At 44.3% G+C, this 18381-nt stretch overlaps 1 protein-coding gene across 1 annotated transcript in view; it reads right to left on the bottom strand.

Annotated features, from left to right (window-relative positions):
* MTA2 (metastasis associated 1 family member 2) overlaps positions 1-14961 on the bottom strand; it is a 28626-nt gene extending 13665 nt beyond the window's left edge. Inside the window, exons 1-8 of the mRNA XM_018565326.1 lie at positions 14799-14961; positions 4098-4165; positions 3898-3991; positions 1502-1619; positions 1208-1271; positions 982-1099; positions 329-431; positions 114-213 (exon numbers count right to left, since the gene is read on the bottom strand). Of these exons, the coding sequence (XP_018420828.1) occupies positions 114-213; positions 329-431; positions 982-1099; positions 1208-1271; positions 1502-1619; positions 3898-3991; positions 4098-4165; positions 14799-14826 (693 nt within the window). The 5' untranslated portion in view covers positions 14827-14961. The remainder of the gene's footprint in view (positions 1-113; positions 214-328; positions 432-981; positions 1100-1207; positions 1272-1501; positions 1620-3897; positions 3992-4097; positions 4166-14798) is intronic.
* Between the last annotated feature and the right edge of the window lie 3420 nt (positions 14962-18381).

Genomic DNA, 18381 nt, shown 5'->3' with positions numbered 1-18381 from the left:
AAAAAAAAAAAAAAAAAAAAGGAGAGATGCTGAATAGGAGATAGGATATAATTTACTATGTAACATTAAATATCCTGGAAATGTTCTGTTATGAGAAGGAATAGAATTCATACCAGTGTAATGTCACGAGAAGCAGCTGCTGCGCTCATGTGTAAACTCGGTTGTCTAATTGAGCTACTGCAGTCCAATGCTCTTGCAAATGTGCCAACAGCCCTACAAATAAACAAAATGTCATCAGAAATTACAACGGAAGTGGTTTCCAGAGCTACAACAGGAAAAAACAAGCAATTGTAGCTGCTTTGTCTGTTTCTGGACTATATTAACTTACCTGGCAACTACAAGAAACTGGTCTATTTGTCTATCAGTTAAAGGATTCTCGGGATCCCAAACTTTCATCTCCATTTTCTGCTGGTTCCGGTTATCAGATTCACCTAAACATGAAAACAGAGATTAATATAGTACTGGAAAAATTAAAGAAAGGTTACCCAAAGTAAATGTATAGTTTAAAGAAATAAAGATACTGCTGCCACATGTGTAGTCTAGCACAGGCTTCAGCTTGTATAACAGCAGTGTGAACAGTGAGATTTTTTACAGAGCATTTGCAGAGCTTTTGGCAAGATTTGTTAAAGCTCTTAAAGCACCACTGGGCTCCAGTTTGGGGATGTTAAAAACAAATCTTAATGGAAGTGCCAGTTCGTCACTTTAAAACAAGCTGCTAGCAGGCTTTAGTAAGCTTCAGCACAACTTTATGCTTGTTAAAAACCTGCTGGCAGCTTGTTTAAAGTGACAGCACTCCAATTAAGATCTGTTTTAATATTTCCCTACTGGAGCTAAATGAATGCTTTAAAGCTTCAAGAAAGCTGCACTGAAGCCTAAAAGATTCACAAATGCTTTGCAAACGTTAGCCAAAAACCTGGTATTCACCCTGCTCTTATTAAAGCTAAGGCTTGTGTGAACTAGGCCTCAATTGTGTTTACTCACCTTCAGCTAGCTGGTCAGGAATTTCTGCCTGATATTTGGAACCAACTCTGATCTCTCCTTGATCAGCCAATAGAGTCTTTTGCACAGGGTCAAACACCAACGAGTAAAAAAAGCAATCCTAAAAGATAAAGACATTAATGGATGAGGAAGGAAAATGGTAAAGGTGGCTGAAAGAATGAGAATGCTGAACAAAGAATAAAGACTGAACAGAAAAAGAAAAGCTCACCTCTTTCTCCAAATACTGGCTTAAAATGTCTGTCTCATTCAGCAGAGTTACACTGCATTTGCCCCTGCACAGAACACATCAGACATAACAAATGCTTCCAAGGTATTTGATCATCCCAGCCCGTGCAATAACCCAACTCCCAAAACACCCCAACATTTACATACCCAGCAATTACCTTCCACACAGCAGACTGCTCCAATGATACAGTTACATGTTGTATACCGATTTAACAAAAATACTATGCAATCCATCAATACATCTGCTACAAGCATCCAAAAGATCATGTGGCTTTACCTGATATGTGTTGCTGGCAGAGATTCAAACTGTCTGGAAAGAAACAGTTCTCGATGTTTTAGTTGGTGCCTATGTTGATCACCAACAGATGGCTGTTTGGACTCTTCCTCAAATTCCCCTATATGAGGACAAAACAGTGGGGAAGCAGAAAAACACTTGACAGTTATTCACTCTGTAAAATGATTTATATATATATATATGAAATTTAAGTTTTTTTTTCAGTTTTGTATATTTACAAAAATATAGATCGATTGTAGTAATAATTCACAAAGCAATTAAAATCAAAAGAAAATTTAACAATAATATAATAATAATAGAGAAAAAAAAATATATCACACAGAATACTCTAAAAGGAGTACTAAAGGATCCTAGACTGGGGACAGTGCTGGTAGAACTGACAGGTTGATCCTCTATCTTTAAGCAGTGCATATCACATCAACAAGAGCTGAAATGGTCTCTTAGTTTGAAAGTGATGGCAGAAGACTGACTGCTCAGAAGCAGGTCCATCCTGCCAGGACTGGAAGACTGGAAAGATTCAGACAGTGTCAGACAGTGTCAGTGGCTGATGGCTCAGAGGCCTCTTGAAAACACACTTGTGGCCTCTGAGTTAAGAGTCAGCAAACATACCATAAAGTCATGCATGACTGACGTTAAAACCTAAGACAAGAGAGAGGGGGGGGGGGGGGAATCCATGCCCGATGTAGCTATGAAAGACTTCTAAGCTGGCACAGACTCTAGAAGAAGACATGATGATTCCAGATTGCAGATGTCAGCCACATCAGTAGGTATGCTGCAAGCAGCAATTAATTGCCTGTGAGCTAGGGGAAGTTAGGGGCACCCCCATATCTAGAACCAAACCACACCTGCAAGGTGGTAAGGCAACATAGCTCAGGGTACAAGACAAGGCCTCAGGTATTCAAAGCCAACTGCTTGTATTAAGTGTAAAGTCAGACAGTCGAGAGGTTCTCAAGTCATTGTAGGTAGCAAGCAGAAACAGACTGCTGATCAGAGTTCAACATGGCTGTTACAAGCAGTAGGAGTAGCAGCCAGCTGTTTCCTGAACACTAATTTTAAAGAAAGTGAGCAGAGAGCATGCGTGCATGTGACACTACCCAGTGGAAGACATCAGTGCTCTAGCCCTCAATGTTAACCCCTTCTGCGGAAAAACCAACAGAGTGGGAATTTTGAGCGTTAGAGGTAGCTTCCGGTGCTCAGCCTGATCCTATTCACAAAGTGAGTCACTTTAGAAAGAGGGCAAATGCTGAGACAATGCAAGTGGCTCTGAACTCATTTGTTACCAGAATGGAGTCTGAAAAGCACCTAAAGCAGAACCCAGTGCCAGAAGGTCACTTTCAGGGCTAGCCCTGCAATGCCCAGTCAAACGATGTCCGGGTACAGTCCTCCAAACCTAGGCTGAGAAAAAGGTTGATCCTGATGATGACCATCTAGAGCAGCGATGTAGTAAGGAATGTTGATTTAAAAAAACGGAAGAGAAAAAACTGGCAAAAAAATGGTTAGCAGAGTCGAAGAAAAGAGGTCTATCCTCTAGGACACTAGCAAAAAAATAGGACGGGTTACTCCAAACCGGCTACAATTTTGTTTGTCAGCGTCCAAACCTGTAGCTGGCAGTATAACTTGTAATGGCTTCCTGTTACTTAATGGATGAGAAATAAATATCTTTTAACCACCTCCGGGCTGGCCGTAGTAAAAAAACGGCCGGCCCGAGCTCTCTAGATCTGAGCGGGCGAGCGGGAAATGGCCGAAATTTAATAACAGGCAGCGATGCCTGTCACCATACAAGCGATCCGCCGGCTGTAGAGCCTTTCCCCAAATTTTCTGTAATTTTTCCTAATTATAGTAAAAAATAAAAACCCCAGTGGTGATTAAATACCACCGAAATAAAGCTCTATCTGTCCCCAAAAAATGGTATAAAATTCATTTCAGTACAGCGCTGCATGACGGAATAAACGTCAGTCAAAGTACCGCAGCGCTGAATACTGAAAAATGGCCTGGCCAGGAAGGGGGTCTAAACACCTGGTCTTGAAGTGGTTAAAAATAAAATGTAGTTGTCATCAGTCTTTTTTAACTTTATTTACAAAGTAACTTTATGTATGTATAAAAAAAAAAATCAAAACTATTTAAACTTTATTGCCACCAATTGTGGTAAGAGCACATCTAGGCTCAATCTACTTCCAGGCCTCTGTGCCTTAATCTTCCCTATACGTGCCATGCCCCACCATTGTATTGGAAATTCTCTGAAACTGAGAATTCACAAAGTAATCTGGTAGCTGGAATCAACACTCAAGCTACAGATTCATAGAAGTGCATTACACTGAACCAAGCTATGTGTACTTTCAAATATTTGACACAATTGCAACAGTGACACAGATACTCACGTGCATTGCTGTCTGCTAGACTGTTCAGACTGCTGGAGATGTCTCTGCGACGAAAAAGACACACAACCTTGGCTTCAACATTGCCATTTGCTGTCTGCAAAAAAGAAGGCTACATTTTAGCCAAGCAAGTTAAATACCACACAATGGGATTAAAACATATAGACCGTGCAACATCCAGGGCCACAAAAAGGAAATGTTACCTTGTTAAGTTCCTCTATCCGGCGAATAAGGTACGGGTTACTTGAAGAGTTTTCAAAATACACATAATCTGAAATGTAAAAAAAAAAGCAAATTAGGTTCATATGGTAAAACATCATATCACATCACACCATATTATGTTCTACCAGCTAAAACACAGAAAAACAAATATATGATTTTGCTTATATATAACCTAAGTGGCTGTGTACAAGCGGTCTACAAAATGTGTTACACTGCTGCAATAAAGTCCAATTCCAGCTATAAATGGAGGTTGGAGTACAGTAGAAAATTAGAACCTCTGCAAGGTTTTTGCGAATGTGTGGCAGTGGCAGTGTGTCACAGACAGGAACTGATGGGAATTCCCTCCCATGGAGTCAGAGACTGCAAACTTTTTTTTTTTCTGTCAAGTTTCTTATCCCATTAACACTCAATTATTACACTCTTGCCCTGGGGTCACATATAAAGTGAAGAGAAAGCTCCCCAATGGAAACACAAAGAGCAATAAAAAAAAAAAACCTGACAGAAATTCCAACACTTCCCCGCACTACAGAGTCGGGCTAAAGGCATGATGTGCATGCGTTTAGTGTGTTATCACACAGCGCAACGCACCACACACTAGATGTGCTGCCATTAATTTGTATTGTACCCCAACACTTCCCAGTGTGAGTTGCAGTGCAGCATGAGTGCATGATCACAATACTGTGCATTGTGAAGCATGCATTACTTTTTTCACCCCACAGTATATGCTGCTATTCTCACAGCTGATTGGCTGTGCTACAAAAATAGTTGTTCTGCATGTTTTTTAAATGTATTTTATTTAGGAGCAAAGAGCTGCGTTACATTTTTAATGAACAGAGCGCTCCACTGATCAGGGTATGTAGTAGGGTAGGGTATGAGAATGGTGTGTAGAAAGTTTAATCACTTCCCACCTTAAAGTGAAAATGTCTGAACAGTAGTTGAAGTATAAGTCGGCTTATTAAAAGAAAGTTTTGGAGGAAGTAAAAACTGATCACAATGTTCAGCTTTAAAAGGTGAACTAATGGTTCCGGATGATTTTTTTTTTTCTTCTTTTAACTGTTTTGTTTTTCATTATGTATATACAATCCGTGTTTCACAAATATTCATTTACTACAATACAAAAAGGTTCCCATGGTACTATCGTCTGTATGCTGACAGAAGTTGACCATAAGTCACAAGACAAGTGGCCCGAGTGAGGAAGCATAATATGGGCCGTATATCCCAGCGACTAGGGGATGTTTCCCAGTCTCCCTGATGAGCAGGATCTGTCCGGGACTATACTAACCTACAGTAAACACATTACATCTTTAGAAAAACAACAATAATTCAATTGTTTAGGTGCATTGTCTATACTATAGCAATCACAATTGTCATTCATTCTCTCATACAGAACTGGGATTAACAAAGTAAGAAGATTGGTTGCTATGAGCAATATATGACCATAAATGACTTTTCTTCTGCCATTGACATTTCTTCACCTGCCCCCTTTCATGTGGTTTCCATTTTTCTGAATTTGCAGACAGATTTTCCCAGTAAAGGTGCCAACAAACCTTACGATAATCGTACAATAATCGCGGGAAATCCCGCAATCGTACGATTATCGTAAGGTGTGTGGAAGCCGTGCGACCTCTACTACTGTAAGGTCGCACGACTTTTAACTTACGAACATGTTCGAAAACCCGCCGAGCATCATAAGATGTTCGGCGGGTGTGTAGCGCGGCTTGTGATCATCGTAAGTTTTTTTTTAAATTACCTTACAACCATCCCAAGACAAAGTCTTGCAATGGTTGTAGGGTGTGTGCCCAGCTTAACAGTTTTTCTCTGTAACCTGAAGATCATGCAGCCATATATCATCCACTTTCTCCTTTAGGGCTTGTTCACACCATGTCTTTTGAGCTGTCCTTTTCTGCATGCCGCCGCACATGTATAATGTGAACAGGGCAAGTAGAAAACAATGTGCCATGTTCACACCATACATGTGCTCTGCTGTACAAAAAAATGCAGCTCAAGCCCATACACCTTACGATTATCGTACGATAATCGTATTCAATCGACTTTTCGTACGACAATCGTAACGTGTGAATAGAGTGCCCGACCGATAGTACTGTACAATCGTACGACTTTTGACGCTTAAGCATGTTTGAAAACTTTGGTCGATCGTGTTCGCATGGTTGGTGGCGTTTCCATCCGTCAAAAGTCGTACGATTAACACTGCGCATACGAAAATAATTACGGTCAATTACCGCAAGTCGTCCAGGTGTTTTTTTTGTTTTAATCTACTGCTTTTTTTATCTACTGCTGATTGAACCTTGCGATAGTCGGGGCAGGATGGGGCCATCGTACGACGGTTCGATCATCGGACGAAAAGTTTCGTCCGATAATCGTAAAGTGTATGGGCACCTTTAGATTATGCAGCTTTGATATGCAGCTAGCCATACGCCTCACAATCTGATTGAACACTCTTCTTTAGATCTTCAAACAATTATGTAGTAGAAGAGCTGGCAGCACTAGATAACAACCAAGTGGACTTTTTTGCTAAAGTTAAACATACACTTCTTGAATTTTGAGCCCCTACCAGTAAAATTCAAGCTGTACGTGGCCCTCTCAGCACCATTCTGCCTGACAAAAGTTGAGCTGAAAATTGGCGACTGAACAGTGGCCGCCGCCAATCAGCTGCAGTCACTGTTGAAGTATTTTGACAGCCGCTGGTGCCAGCTTTCAGAATACAGTAGCCCAGCCAGGGGAATTTCCCCCATTAATGTCTTTTAGCATGGATGGGGAAACCAGCACAATTTCCTTGTTTAGACATAAACTACCAGTATACGACATAGCTGAGATCGAAAGAATTGCTATTCAAATGTATTTGTACAATCTCCATTAGGTTTACTAATAATACAGTGTGATCACCCACCTATAACATATAGAAGTGATCGGCCAGCTTCATCTCTACATGAATGGCAAAGCCGGCTGAATAAAAAGTAAAACTCACAGCTGCTAATCAGCCACAAGTTTGATCACATACTGATGGTGTTGTGCAATAATAGCTATGGCGGAAGCAGTAGAAGGGTTAATATTACACTCATTTTAGAGACACCTGCCCATCCCTGCTCAAATCTGGATTTGTAGAGAAATAAGTCTTTCTATTTAATGAGCCGAGGGAAGGATTGGCAAACGTGCAGATATTGTAATCTGTATGATGGAGCATTTCTGACAAATTAGAGGTGCTCATGACCTCTCTCTAGAGTAGCCCTAATCTATACAATCCTTGCCCAAGAGTTGCATCACTCCAATAAAACTGGGGCAGGTTTTTATCATTTACGGGCAGCCTATTACTAAGCACTAACCTGAGTGTCACAGCAACAACCCATCAAGGTAATTAATGGCAGAGCTCAACGTTTCACGTGATCGATCACATAAAAAACTGGCCATACACCTTACAACTTTCGTTATGCGATGGTTCTGAGGTGATTAAAAGTTTGTACGACCTGCCCATCTTGGACAGGCAGATTGTACGCTGAGGGGAGGGCTTACAGATGATTGCAATGGTAAGCGGGCAGTTTGCGCACCTCAGGCCGTGCGGCTTTCGTCTTGCGATCGCGCTACCAACCCACCGAAAACTGTATGATTTCCAGCAATTTTCTAGTGTGCTCGTAATACTAAAGTCGTGTGACCGTACAGTAAATGAGGTCGCACTCTGCCCATACACCTTACGATTATCGTACCATCGCGGGATCACCCGCGATTTTTGGACGATAATGGTCAGGTGTATGGGCAGCTTAAGAATTGTCAGGAAGAGCTTAGTACATAACTTGAACAGTCACAACTGAGAATATTCAATCTAACATTAGATCTGTGAAAGTTTACTCATTTTTTATTTTCCCATTATTTAGCCTTAAGCTGGCCATGGGCTTCTATATTTTTGTTATTCTACCTGCAGGCAGAACAAAAACAATATACCAGATACCTGAAAGTAGAGTGCATTAAAGGAGAATTATGAGGCGAGTGATTTTCACTGAGCCTCATAATCTAAGCCGACCTGTGACAATGAAACTGTCACAGGTCGGCTCAGTAGATCGGGAAGTGAGCGAACACATACCGTCGCTCGCTCACCTCTCGATCTTGTGCCGGCAGAGAGCTGTAGCTCGCGGTATACTGAGCTTTGGGTGACGGGAGGACGCAAGTTTGTGTCCTCCCGTTACCCTTAGGAGAACTATGGGGGAAAGCCCTAACCCCATAGTTCTCCTTTAAGGTAAAAAATGCCCCGCCTTTAGTACTACTTTAACCCCTTAGCTACCAGTGATGTACAAAGTATGTCACTGGCACCGGGCCTGTTGAAACAGACTCCCGGCGGGGCCCCGTTTACATTCGTAGAGTCGGCGGCCAGCTTTACAAAAGCAGCGATTCTGGCAGCCGCCAGATCGCTGCTACGGCCCAGTAAAGTGCCTGCAACCCCCCCACGGTTTCTGGGCTCCGCTACCCCTCCTGCGGGCCCTGGACTGGCATCGCAGTCCGCGGTCCGATCAAAATGCTACAAGCACTATTTTGATCGCAGCGCACAGGGCCGGACCGCAGGCACAACATGCCTTGCGTTCCCGTGAGGCGGATCGCATTGCGGCCGGAGGGCGTGGCTACGGCACCATTCACTTGAATGGCCCGCCACGCCCCCTCCTACCCCACTAAATAGTGAGCCGGCGGCAATGCGAGGCAGTGCGTTTCGGCCAAAATCGGGCCGGAACGCACTGCATCTAGTGTGACTGAGCCCTTAGTGGGGTTTTCTCAAAGTGGAAATACTGTTTAAGGGAGCCCCATAGTTGTTTAGTCTTCATTTACTGGGTTTTCTTATCTGAGACTGTAAACACTCAGAAGCTGGAAGACAGGGTATAAAGTCAACCAAGTGACAGAGCAGCAACTCTCAGGCTGGACTCACTTTTGCAGTTTTACCAGATTCATTTTTAATTGAAATCAATGGAAATGCATCTGCACATCAACACACAAACACCTTATATGATTTGCAACACAAAGTGCATTTGAATGCACTTTGTGTTGCAAATCATATAAGGTGCGTAGACACGTTTGACATTCATATTAATACATTTCCATTGTTTTCAATGAAAAATGCATCAAAACACAAAAGGTCCGAATGGGCCCTTGAAATTCCAGCTAACCTCTGACACTCAAAGTGAATAATTAGCCTTAATGTCATGCTTAATACTGAGAATATAAATATTACCATAAATAACCCTGTACAATCATAACTAAACAATGAACATTCAAATTCCCGGATATGCCCATGGGCAACTGGTTCTCTTTAATGCTGAACTCCGGGATATCATTTTCAACATAACTTCATAGAACTTAGAAATCAGCTACAAATAGGCACCCAAGGAAGGTATCATAGATAGATATGTCACATCTGCTCGCTGTGAAGTGCTACTAGAAGAAACTACAGTTACCATCACGCATTGAAAATTGTAGTAGTGAACAGGCAGAATGTAGGTGGGTACGTTGTAATATAAACATTGCCACCAAATACCCCGAGTATACACCCACATCGCTGCACACAACCTACGGCAATGGGAGACTGGGTATTGATTTCCATAGCATGCCAATCACAGGCATGGAAGGTGTGACAGACCAGGGGTCTTCTGGCCTGTCAATCAATTGTAAGTGGGTGTCTGAGATGCCCAGCTCTGCCCACTAGAGCAAGAGGGGATGTAATTATGTCACCACTTAGGATTACTAGGAACTACAGAATGGATTAAATCCAACCAGTGGCCAATCAATAGCAAGCATATTGCCCACTGGTCACAGGAAAAGGAAATGTAGGGGAATTAAGCCCAATACCTACACATTTAGCGTGGGAATACCACTGTACAAAAATCATGATCATGTTGTGCAAAGGTAAGAAATTAACTTTTATTAAGTTACTCTACAGATCTGCCCACAGTTCAGCTTTAAGGTGGCCATACACTCTACAACCATCGCAAGACTTTAGTCTTGCGATGGTTGTAAAGGGATTTAAAAAAACGTACGATCTGCCTATCTTGGACATTCTTGGAATTCCGATGACCGCAATGCTGAACGGGCAGTGTGCGCGTGCGCACACCGGCCCGTTCAGCATTTATCTTCCGAGCACCGTTCTAAACAGCCGAGAATCGTACGATTCCCGGCTGGTTTTCGAACATGCTGGTTCGACAGAAGACGTGCGACCGTACAGTAGAAACGGTCGCACGTCTCCGTTCACACTGCTCGATTATCGTATGAAAAACCGATCGCATACGATTATCGTACGATAATCGTGCAGTGTATGGGCACCTTTAGAGTAGCGCGACTTAAAAAAATGCAGAAGGGATCTGTAGAAAAGAGGTTTGAAGTTCCATTAAACACATGCATAAAAAAAAACGCACAGCAAAAAGGCTCTCGATTTGACTTCCAGCACCTGGGAAACATAATTACCTATAACTATGGCTAAAAATCCCTAAACAATCCAGAAATTCTGAACAAAACAAATACAATGCACTTATATGAGCAAACTGACAAAACCTCCCAGACTCACAAAATCGGAAAAAATAAATAACATGTGCAGGGACAAACTACTAAGCAGGCTGCTCAGACTGAGAGATACATAGAGAACCTGCAGGCCTGGTCATCCTCTGTGCTCTTCACCTTCCAGTAGAGAGAAAATCATTGCTAGATACACATGAAGCCAACTAGCTGACAGATAATGGAGTGGGGCTGGGCCGGGCCGTGAAGAAAAATGACGAGTACAAGTGGTAGTTTGTTGCCGAAGAAACTCCACCTATTGTTTGCCAGACTCTGAAAATCTAAACGGCGCTTCCAATAATGTTCTGTGAAAAAAGTAATCGGAGAACAAAACCCGCTGACCCCGGCAGGACGTCTGAATTGTGATGTGCATGAACCCAATAGCGGGCCCGAATGTTTAATCCTAATCGAAGCTTTCATTTACAAACTTCTACCACAAAGTCAAAGCTGGACAAATCCCAAGAGCTGGAAGCCAATGCTTCTTAAAGGGTAATTCCACTTTCCCAGGTAAATTTAGGAAAATGGCATCTCCAATCAGGCCCCCCCCCCCTTGCTATACTTACCTTTGGGCCAACACTCCTTCACCTCCACAAATGCACTATCCGTACACAGCAGGGCAGTCCTGCATTTGTATTTTGAATTTCGCTCCCAAATGGCAGGAACTCACTGGTCAGCGCAGTCACCTGCTCAACTGTTTCAAGATCAAACACAGCAATCTGATACTGTAATTTTAAAGAAGAACTCAGGGGGAAAAAGTTATTAACCCCTGCAGTGGGGCTACCCCTGGCTCTGCAAGGGTTAACTGCTCATTTCTTTCTGCATGCTACAATAAACAGTTCTACTCACCTGATCATCCCAGCTTGTTCCTTGCCGGTCCCTGGAGCCTCTCCCCCCTTCTCTACAGCAGTCTAAAGGTGCCCATACACCTTAAGACCATCGCAAGACTTTTGTCTTGCGATGGTCGTATGCTCATTAAAAGCCCGTATGATCTACCCACCTTGGACGGGCAGATCGTACTTGCGATCATCGGAAGCCCGCCCCGCTGAGGGGCGGGTTTTAACACCGCGGATGTCAACTGGTTAAGCTGCCCATACACCTTACAATTATCAGCAGATTTTCTGTGGTCAGGTGGAAAAAGTGCAACAGATTGGCCCAGGTGGAGATTACTCCATCCACTCAGTTAAGTGTAGATGAAGGAATCTGTTACACCTTTCCCATCCGACCACAGAAAATCTGCAGATAATTGTAAGGTGTATGGCCAGCTTAAGAATCCTTGTGTCATCACGCCATATACAAGTGAACAGACATGAGGACACATTCCATCTGTCTAAGCAGAGGGGACGCACGCTTCAGTGACCAGAGAAGCAGGGAGTCGGCTCGGTAGTTTGGGTAAGTATATCTTTTTTTTTAAAGCACTTAGACACAAACCAGCAGTTAACCTTTGCAGTGCGGGGGTAGCCCCATTGCAAGGGTTAACAGGATTTCTTCTTTAAAGTGACCCTGTCACCATGGGTCCATTTCTACACACAAAGCACCTGTGCAAGGAAATATACTTACCTTTCCCACAGCCCGTGCACTGAAAAGCCACTGCTTTGCAGCTTCTTAGCCACTTGGAGGATGGAATAGTCATCACCCCCCACTGCATGCTGCGGTTCCTTCCACTGGCTTGTACATCCTCTAGTGACATGTGAGCTGGCGGGAGGAAGCACCTAGTACCACAGTTTTTCAACACGCAGCCCACTGGAAAGGTAAGTTAACCTCTCTTTTTACAGGCTGCCTAGTGTGTAGTGCAGTGACAGGGTCACTTTAAAGAGAACACTGTCACCAACAATGCACAGCAAGTAAATGTACTCCCACACTGGAGCTATGTGCCGTTTATTCACTCCAACCAATCCCCCATTCATGGAACGCTCTATATTCTGTAACCCATTAAATAAATACAAAGTGGTCTGTGAATGGACAAGAGGAGAGCTAAAGAGTATGAACTTTGTGTATGAGAGTCACAGTTCTCCTGTAGCAGTGCTGTAAGTATAGTGAAAGCCACACTTCCTGGCATCAATAAAACTATGAATAGTCGAGGATGGGCAGTGAGGCAGAATGCACCTCACTACGGATACCTACTTACTACTAGGGATGCACCGACACTAGTATCGGTGCCGAGTATCTGTACTTGCCCAACTGCTCCAAAGCCTAGTCCGATACTTCCGGTATCAGGAAGCTGGGCATCGTGTAATTATACGCTGCCCGGCTTCCTGATTGGCCGGGAAGCCAGCTCCATGCTCTCTCGTCACTTGTGAAAAGGGAGCATGGAGCCAGCTTCCCGGGCCAATCAGGAAGCCGGGCGCCACACCATTACACAGCTTCCTGATTGGCCAGAAAGCAGACTAGGTGACGAGAAGCATGGGGACAGCTTCACTGCTAATCGGGAAGCCGGGTGGCGTGTCATTACACGTCCCTGAATGGGACTTCCGGTACTCGATATTGGCGAGTACCAAAATAAAAATATCGGTACTCGATACCGAAATACCGGTATCGGGTCATCCCTATTTACTACCAAGCAGATTTGAGAGCTGAATTCTGGAACAAATATTGTTTGAATGCAAGTGGAGCTGCAACCAACCAATAATGAGAATAGTTGTCAATGATTCTCATTATCGATTAGTTGGTTGGATCCCCTAGTTCTCTCCTCCATGCTGGGAGGAGGGCACAGCAAGCAGTGGGCGGGTGCAATAGCCAGTCTGCTATTGCAATTTGAAATGGCCAATAGCAGGGTGGCTATTGCGCCAGCCCACTACCTGCTGTAGTTACATTCAGCTGCCATCTGCAGAATCTTGCCACTGGCCTCGGTCGTTCCCTGGCTAAACCTATTCAAGTGCCATGTGCTTACAATACAATTATAAAAAAAATTTAAAAAATGATAAAAAAGGTGGAAAAAAATCAATTTCAGTTTCGGCCTGACAAATTCTGCTGCAGGAGGTGCGTTGCAGTGCCATTCATTTCAATGCCACCCCAAACGCACCTCCCACCCACAGGGTGATTGCCCGCACTTGATCCCACAGTACCGCAAATGCCATGCATTCCAATGCAGTACGATTGCAAAACATTGTGCATGCAGTTTTATTCTGAAGTAAACTTTATGCTTGTAACAGTATTGGTGTATTTTAAAGTAAGGATGGTATTTCATTTTTTTATCTGATCGAAATAGTCGCCCAACTAATCAATTCTGAAAATAATCACTACTCGGTGTGCTTTGTGTGTTTCTTCCAGATGCAGGGTGAAACTTTGCCTTTGAGTAGACGCTTCCTGCAATAAAGACCAGTGTTGCCTTCGCTCCTTGTGCAGTGTGACTGGTCTTATAGCCACCCCCTCCTGTAGTGGGAGGAACTTCTGGCTCCTCCCACAGCTCTGCTCAGTTTATGTACAACACACCGATGATGTCACTGCCATTTATAAATGGTAATAACTGGGTTTGCAAAAGTGTTTGCTGCACAAATGGGATTTATATCCTGTGGCTATCGAGGAATGTGTTTAAATGAAAGTTTTTGCATCCAGAGTTCAGCTTTAAATCTATTTTTCCTACAGTTCTATAAATCCATCTAGTGATAATAAGCAAACATCTGTACTTTTCCTCCATTGTCTGGACTCCATTGTTATTATAATGACCCCAGACATAAAAGTGTACAAATACTGAGCTCCTCTCCTGTACTCTGTTTCTCTATAGAAATGACTCCGAATTCAGAGTTCAAATGTTCTTATCGGTGAGGATCTGGCAGAACCGACACTTCTCAGTTCACTCAGATGAATACGGCCCACTCTGTCCTGTACACACAGGAGCCTGGGCCTGTCACATCTCCCACACCGGGAAAGGGGGGGGGGGGGTTATGCGAGCCTCCATAGAGGAAGACGGGCTTAGCCAGCACGTGCCAAGAACGCCCGGCATACTGGCACTTGTAGTCCCTCAGAAGGTGCGCAGATTGGTGGGCGCCCTGAAGCCCGTCCCCCCGCTCCTTGTTCCCTCCATGGTGAGCGCCTCATATGAGAGCCGGCCCGGCCCGTACAATGGAAGGAGAGTGGTCGCCGCAGCGCTCCCCTCTACACACACCATTCACAAAAATCCTTCTTAATCCACCGACAATACTCACCGCCCACCCGGTACATATTCGCCGCCATCTTGCCCTCTCCCGCGCACAATAACTCGGGGCGCCGAGTGTGTTTCCGGTGCCCGTCAGGGGGAGAAGAAAAGGGGAGACTTCCGGCAAAGAAAAAAAATAAAAAAAAGAAGAGGGAGAACTTCCGGAAGGAAAGAAGGTTGAAAGAACTACTTCCGGCGGGAAGGACGAAGGAATCCGGAAATAGCCGAGTGCAGCCGAGCTCAGCTAGGTGAGTATGAGAAGAGCAAGCGGGTGATAATGGATGAACTGTGTCTGCTAGAATCAGCCATATTTATTACTGCAGCGTCTGATTATATTAATGTATAATAATAAACATGTAATATGGTCTCTATATGTAATGGCGGTGTTAGTGTTCTTATTTCATATTTATTCCTCCCTTATTTTAATCTGGTTACCCGGCCAGCAACACACTTCTTGTCATAGAGTCCTCAGGAGGGCCACACAGTCTACATTGGGGGGGGGGATTTCTCTGCCTGGGGTTACAGGTGCAGCTTGCAGTCACAGCCTTGCTGTACAAATCTAATGACAGACGCTACCCCTGTACACGTGTATATCGCACATACAAGTAGAACTGGTAGCTATGTATGTAGTGCATGGATAAATATTGTCTGCATTCAGGGCAGCTTCACACCATTTTCCGGACCAGATCTGGAATGCAGTGTATTGTGTTTTGCCGTGTTCTGGAGCTGTTTTTTCTTCTTTTTAGCTTAAAATGGGCTTTCAGGTGCGTTCCAGTGCATTCACATGCAGCTTTAATGCGTTCCAGTTAGGGTTGCCACCTGTCTAGGATTCAACCAGAGAGTCTGGGTTTTAAATGTTGTGTCTGGGTTTCATGGCAGCTGGAACCCGGACCCAATATGTCAAGCAGACAGGGGCAACCAAAATTAAGATAGGGCCCACTGCCCCCCCCCCACTGAAAATAGTCTTGACTGTGATATTTAAATATGGGTGGCGCTATTTACATATGAATAAGCCGCAACTCATTCTCCCCCAAAAAACTCTGTGTCGCTAGAGTGTTCGGGTTTTATGGAAGAAAAGGTAGGAACCCTAGTTCCAGTGCATTCCAAAACCAGACAAAATGAGACATGCAGTATTTTTCTGGTCTGGAATGGACTGCGCTGGTATGAACACAGGCCAGGAATAGCATAGGGATACATTGGGATTAATTTTAGGTCCAAAAACAATCTGGTCTGGAGGTGGTGTGAATGGGCCCCCAAGGCAGCGCATATGTCACGGTAAGTAGTTACTGCTCAGATGTGTGTAATATACACTCACCAGCCACTTTATTAGGTACACTTGTTCAATTGCATGGTAACACAAATTGCTAATCAGCCAATCACAGGGCATCAACTCAATGCATTTATCTAGACATGGTGAAGACGACTTGCTGAAGTTCAAACCGAGCATCGGAATGGGGGAAGGAAGGGCATTTCAGTGACTTTAAACGTGGCATGGTTATTGGTTCCAGACGGGCTGGTCTGAGTATTTCAGAAACTGCTGATCTACTGGGATTTTCACACACAACCATCTCTAAGGCTGGGTTCACACCTGGGCGTTCCAAATAGGCGCATTTTATGCTTGTTTTAAGCACGTTTTTTTGTTCAATGTAACACGCGTTCGACGCTCATTTTTTAACCTCCCTGGCGGTATGATTTTTTTTTTCTTTTTTCTTTCTCTTTTTTTTTTCTACTTCCCGCCGGTTCGGCCCCCCCTGCGACGCGGACGCTCGCAAGGGACGGAACCCAGAAGACGGGAGCGGCCGGAGCACACAGCGGGGATCGCGGACAAGGTAGGACCTACGCTGTATTCCCAAGTGTGGCTCGGGGTTACCGCTTTGTTAACCCCGAGCCACACTCGTGGATACGTGCTGAAATCCGCCCCAAAGAAGCTCCTGTACTATTTCGGCCGTAGGGCGTTTTTCAGCGCGTCAAAACGCGCTGAAATATGCCCAGGTGGGAACCATGCCCATAGGAGTTAATAGGATTTCACTGCTAGAGCGTTTTTCAGTGCTTCGATCAGCACTGAAAAACGCCCAGGCCTTAGGTTTACAGAGAATTGTCTGAAAAGATAAAATATCCAGTGAGCCGCAGTTGTGTGGAGGAAAATGCCTTGTTGATGTCAGAGGTCAGGGGAGAATGGGCAGACTGGTTTGAGATGATAGAAAGGCTTGACATGTTTGGTGTCCATTTACCCCACGTGACCCCGTCTTTTATAATTTACCAAAATATTGGGTAATAATAAATGCTTTATAACATAACGTAGGGAAAACAGGTTTTTTTTTTCAAAATTTTCGTTACTTTTTTTTATTATACAGTAAAAAAATAAAACCTGCAGTGGTTATTAAATACCACCAAAAGAAAGCTCTATCTGTCCCCAAAAAATTGTATAAAATTCATTTCAGTACAGCGTTGCATGACGGAATAAATGTCAGTCAAAGTACGGCAGCGCTGAATACTGAAAAAATTGCCTGGTCAGGAAGGGGGTATAAACACCCCGGTCAGCAAGTGGTTAAATAAACAGTATGTACCGTATTTTGCGATCCATAAGGCGCACCTGACCATAGGATGCAGGGAGGGTAGGGTTCTGTGACAGCTGCAGTTAGCGACAGCTGAGACAGGTGGCGCTGTGATTACAGCGCCACGGTCTCAGTGATCACACAGATCTTCATCTGCTCTACGGGCTCCATGGTGAGCTCATATGTCGTGATCACGGTTCCCCCAGAGGACCGGGGGACCCCGAAAACCACGGCTGATTAGATCACTTGCATTAAATGAGCAGCGGCTCCCACTGTACATTTAGCTCTGCTTGTCCGGAGCAGGGCTGAATGTACAAACAAAATACTCGCCCGGCGCCCGAAACTGCATGTCCCGGGCGTCGGGCGATAGGGATTCGCTCCATAAGACGCACAGACATTTTTGCCCCCCTTTTGGGGGGAATAAAGTGCATCTTATGGAGCGAAAAATACTGTATGTTATGACTTTCAGGGCTAGTTCAGACCAGCTCCAGTGTGATCCGGCCCAATTTAGTGCTGGAACACACTGAATCGCATCCTGGCCAGCTCACTACGTTCTGGGGTGGGAGGGGGCATGGCTGTGCATTAAAGTCAATGGCACCGCAGTGCATGCAAATTGAGTTCCCTGACTGACACCCCCCACACACACACACACACACTGCAGCGTCTTCACAATCCCTCTGCCTGAACTGCGGTCTGCAAGTGTCAAAAACTTGCAGCATGAAGCAGCTGCGTGTGGCGGGCCCTCTTCTTTCTCTCTGGGCTCCCCCCAACTGGCCGAACACCAGGGCCCGGTCGCAAATGCGACTGCTGCAACCCTGGTAATTTTGCCTGCGCATAGTATGGGGCATTTTCACAAGTACATGTAAAAAAAAAACAGTATTGGCACTGGGGCATCCCTACTTAATAATATAATGTATTGCTGGGACTTGTAGTCCTGCATAGTTGGTGCTATTCTGCATTGCTGTATAATCATTATACAGCAATGCAGAATAGCACCAGCTATGCAGTACTACAAGTCCCAGCAATACATTATAATGT

This window comes from Nanorana parkeri, unplaced genomic scaffold (genome assembly GCF_000935625.1).
Source record: "Nanorana parkeri isolate BGI_ZX_2015 unplaced genomic scaffold, ASM93562v1 scaffold25, whole genome shotgun sequence".
Taxonomy (NCBI): Eukaryota; Metazoa; Chordata; class Amphibia; order Anura; family Dicroglossidae; genus Nanorana; species Nanorana parkeri.
Note: the sequence above shows the minus strand (reverse complement) of the source record. Positions and strands in the feature narration are given on the sequence as shown.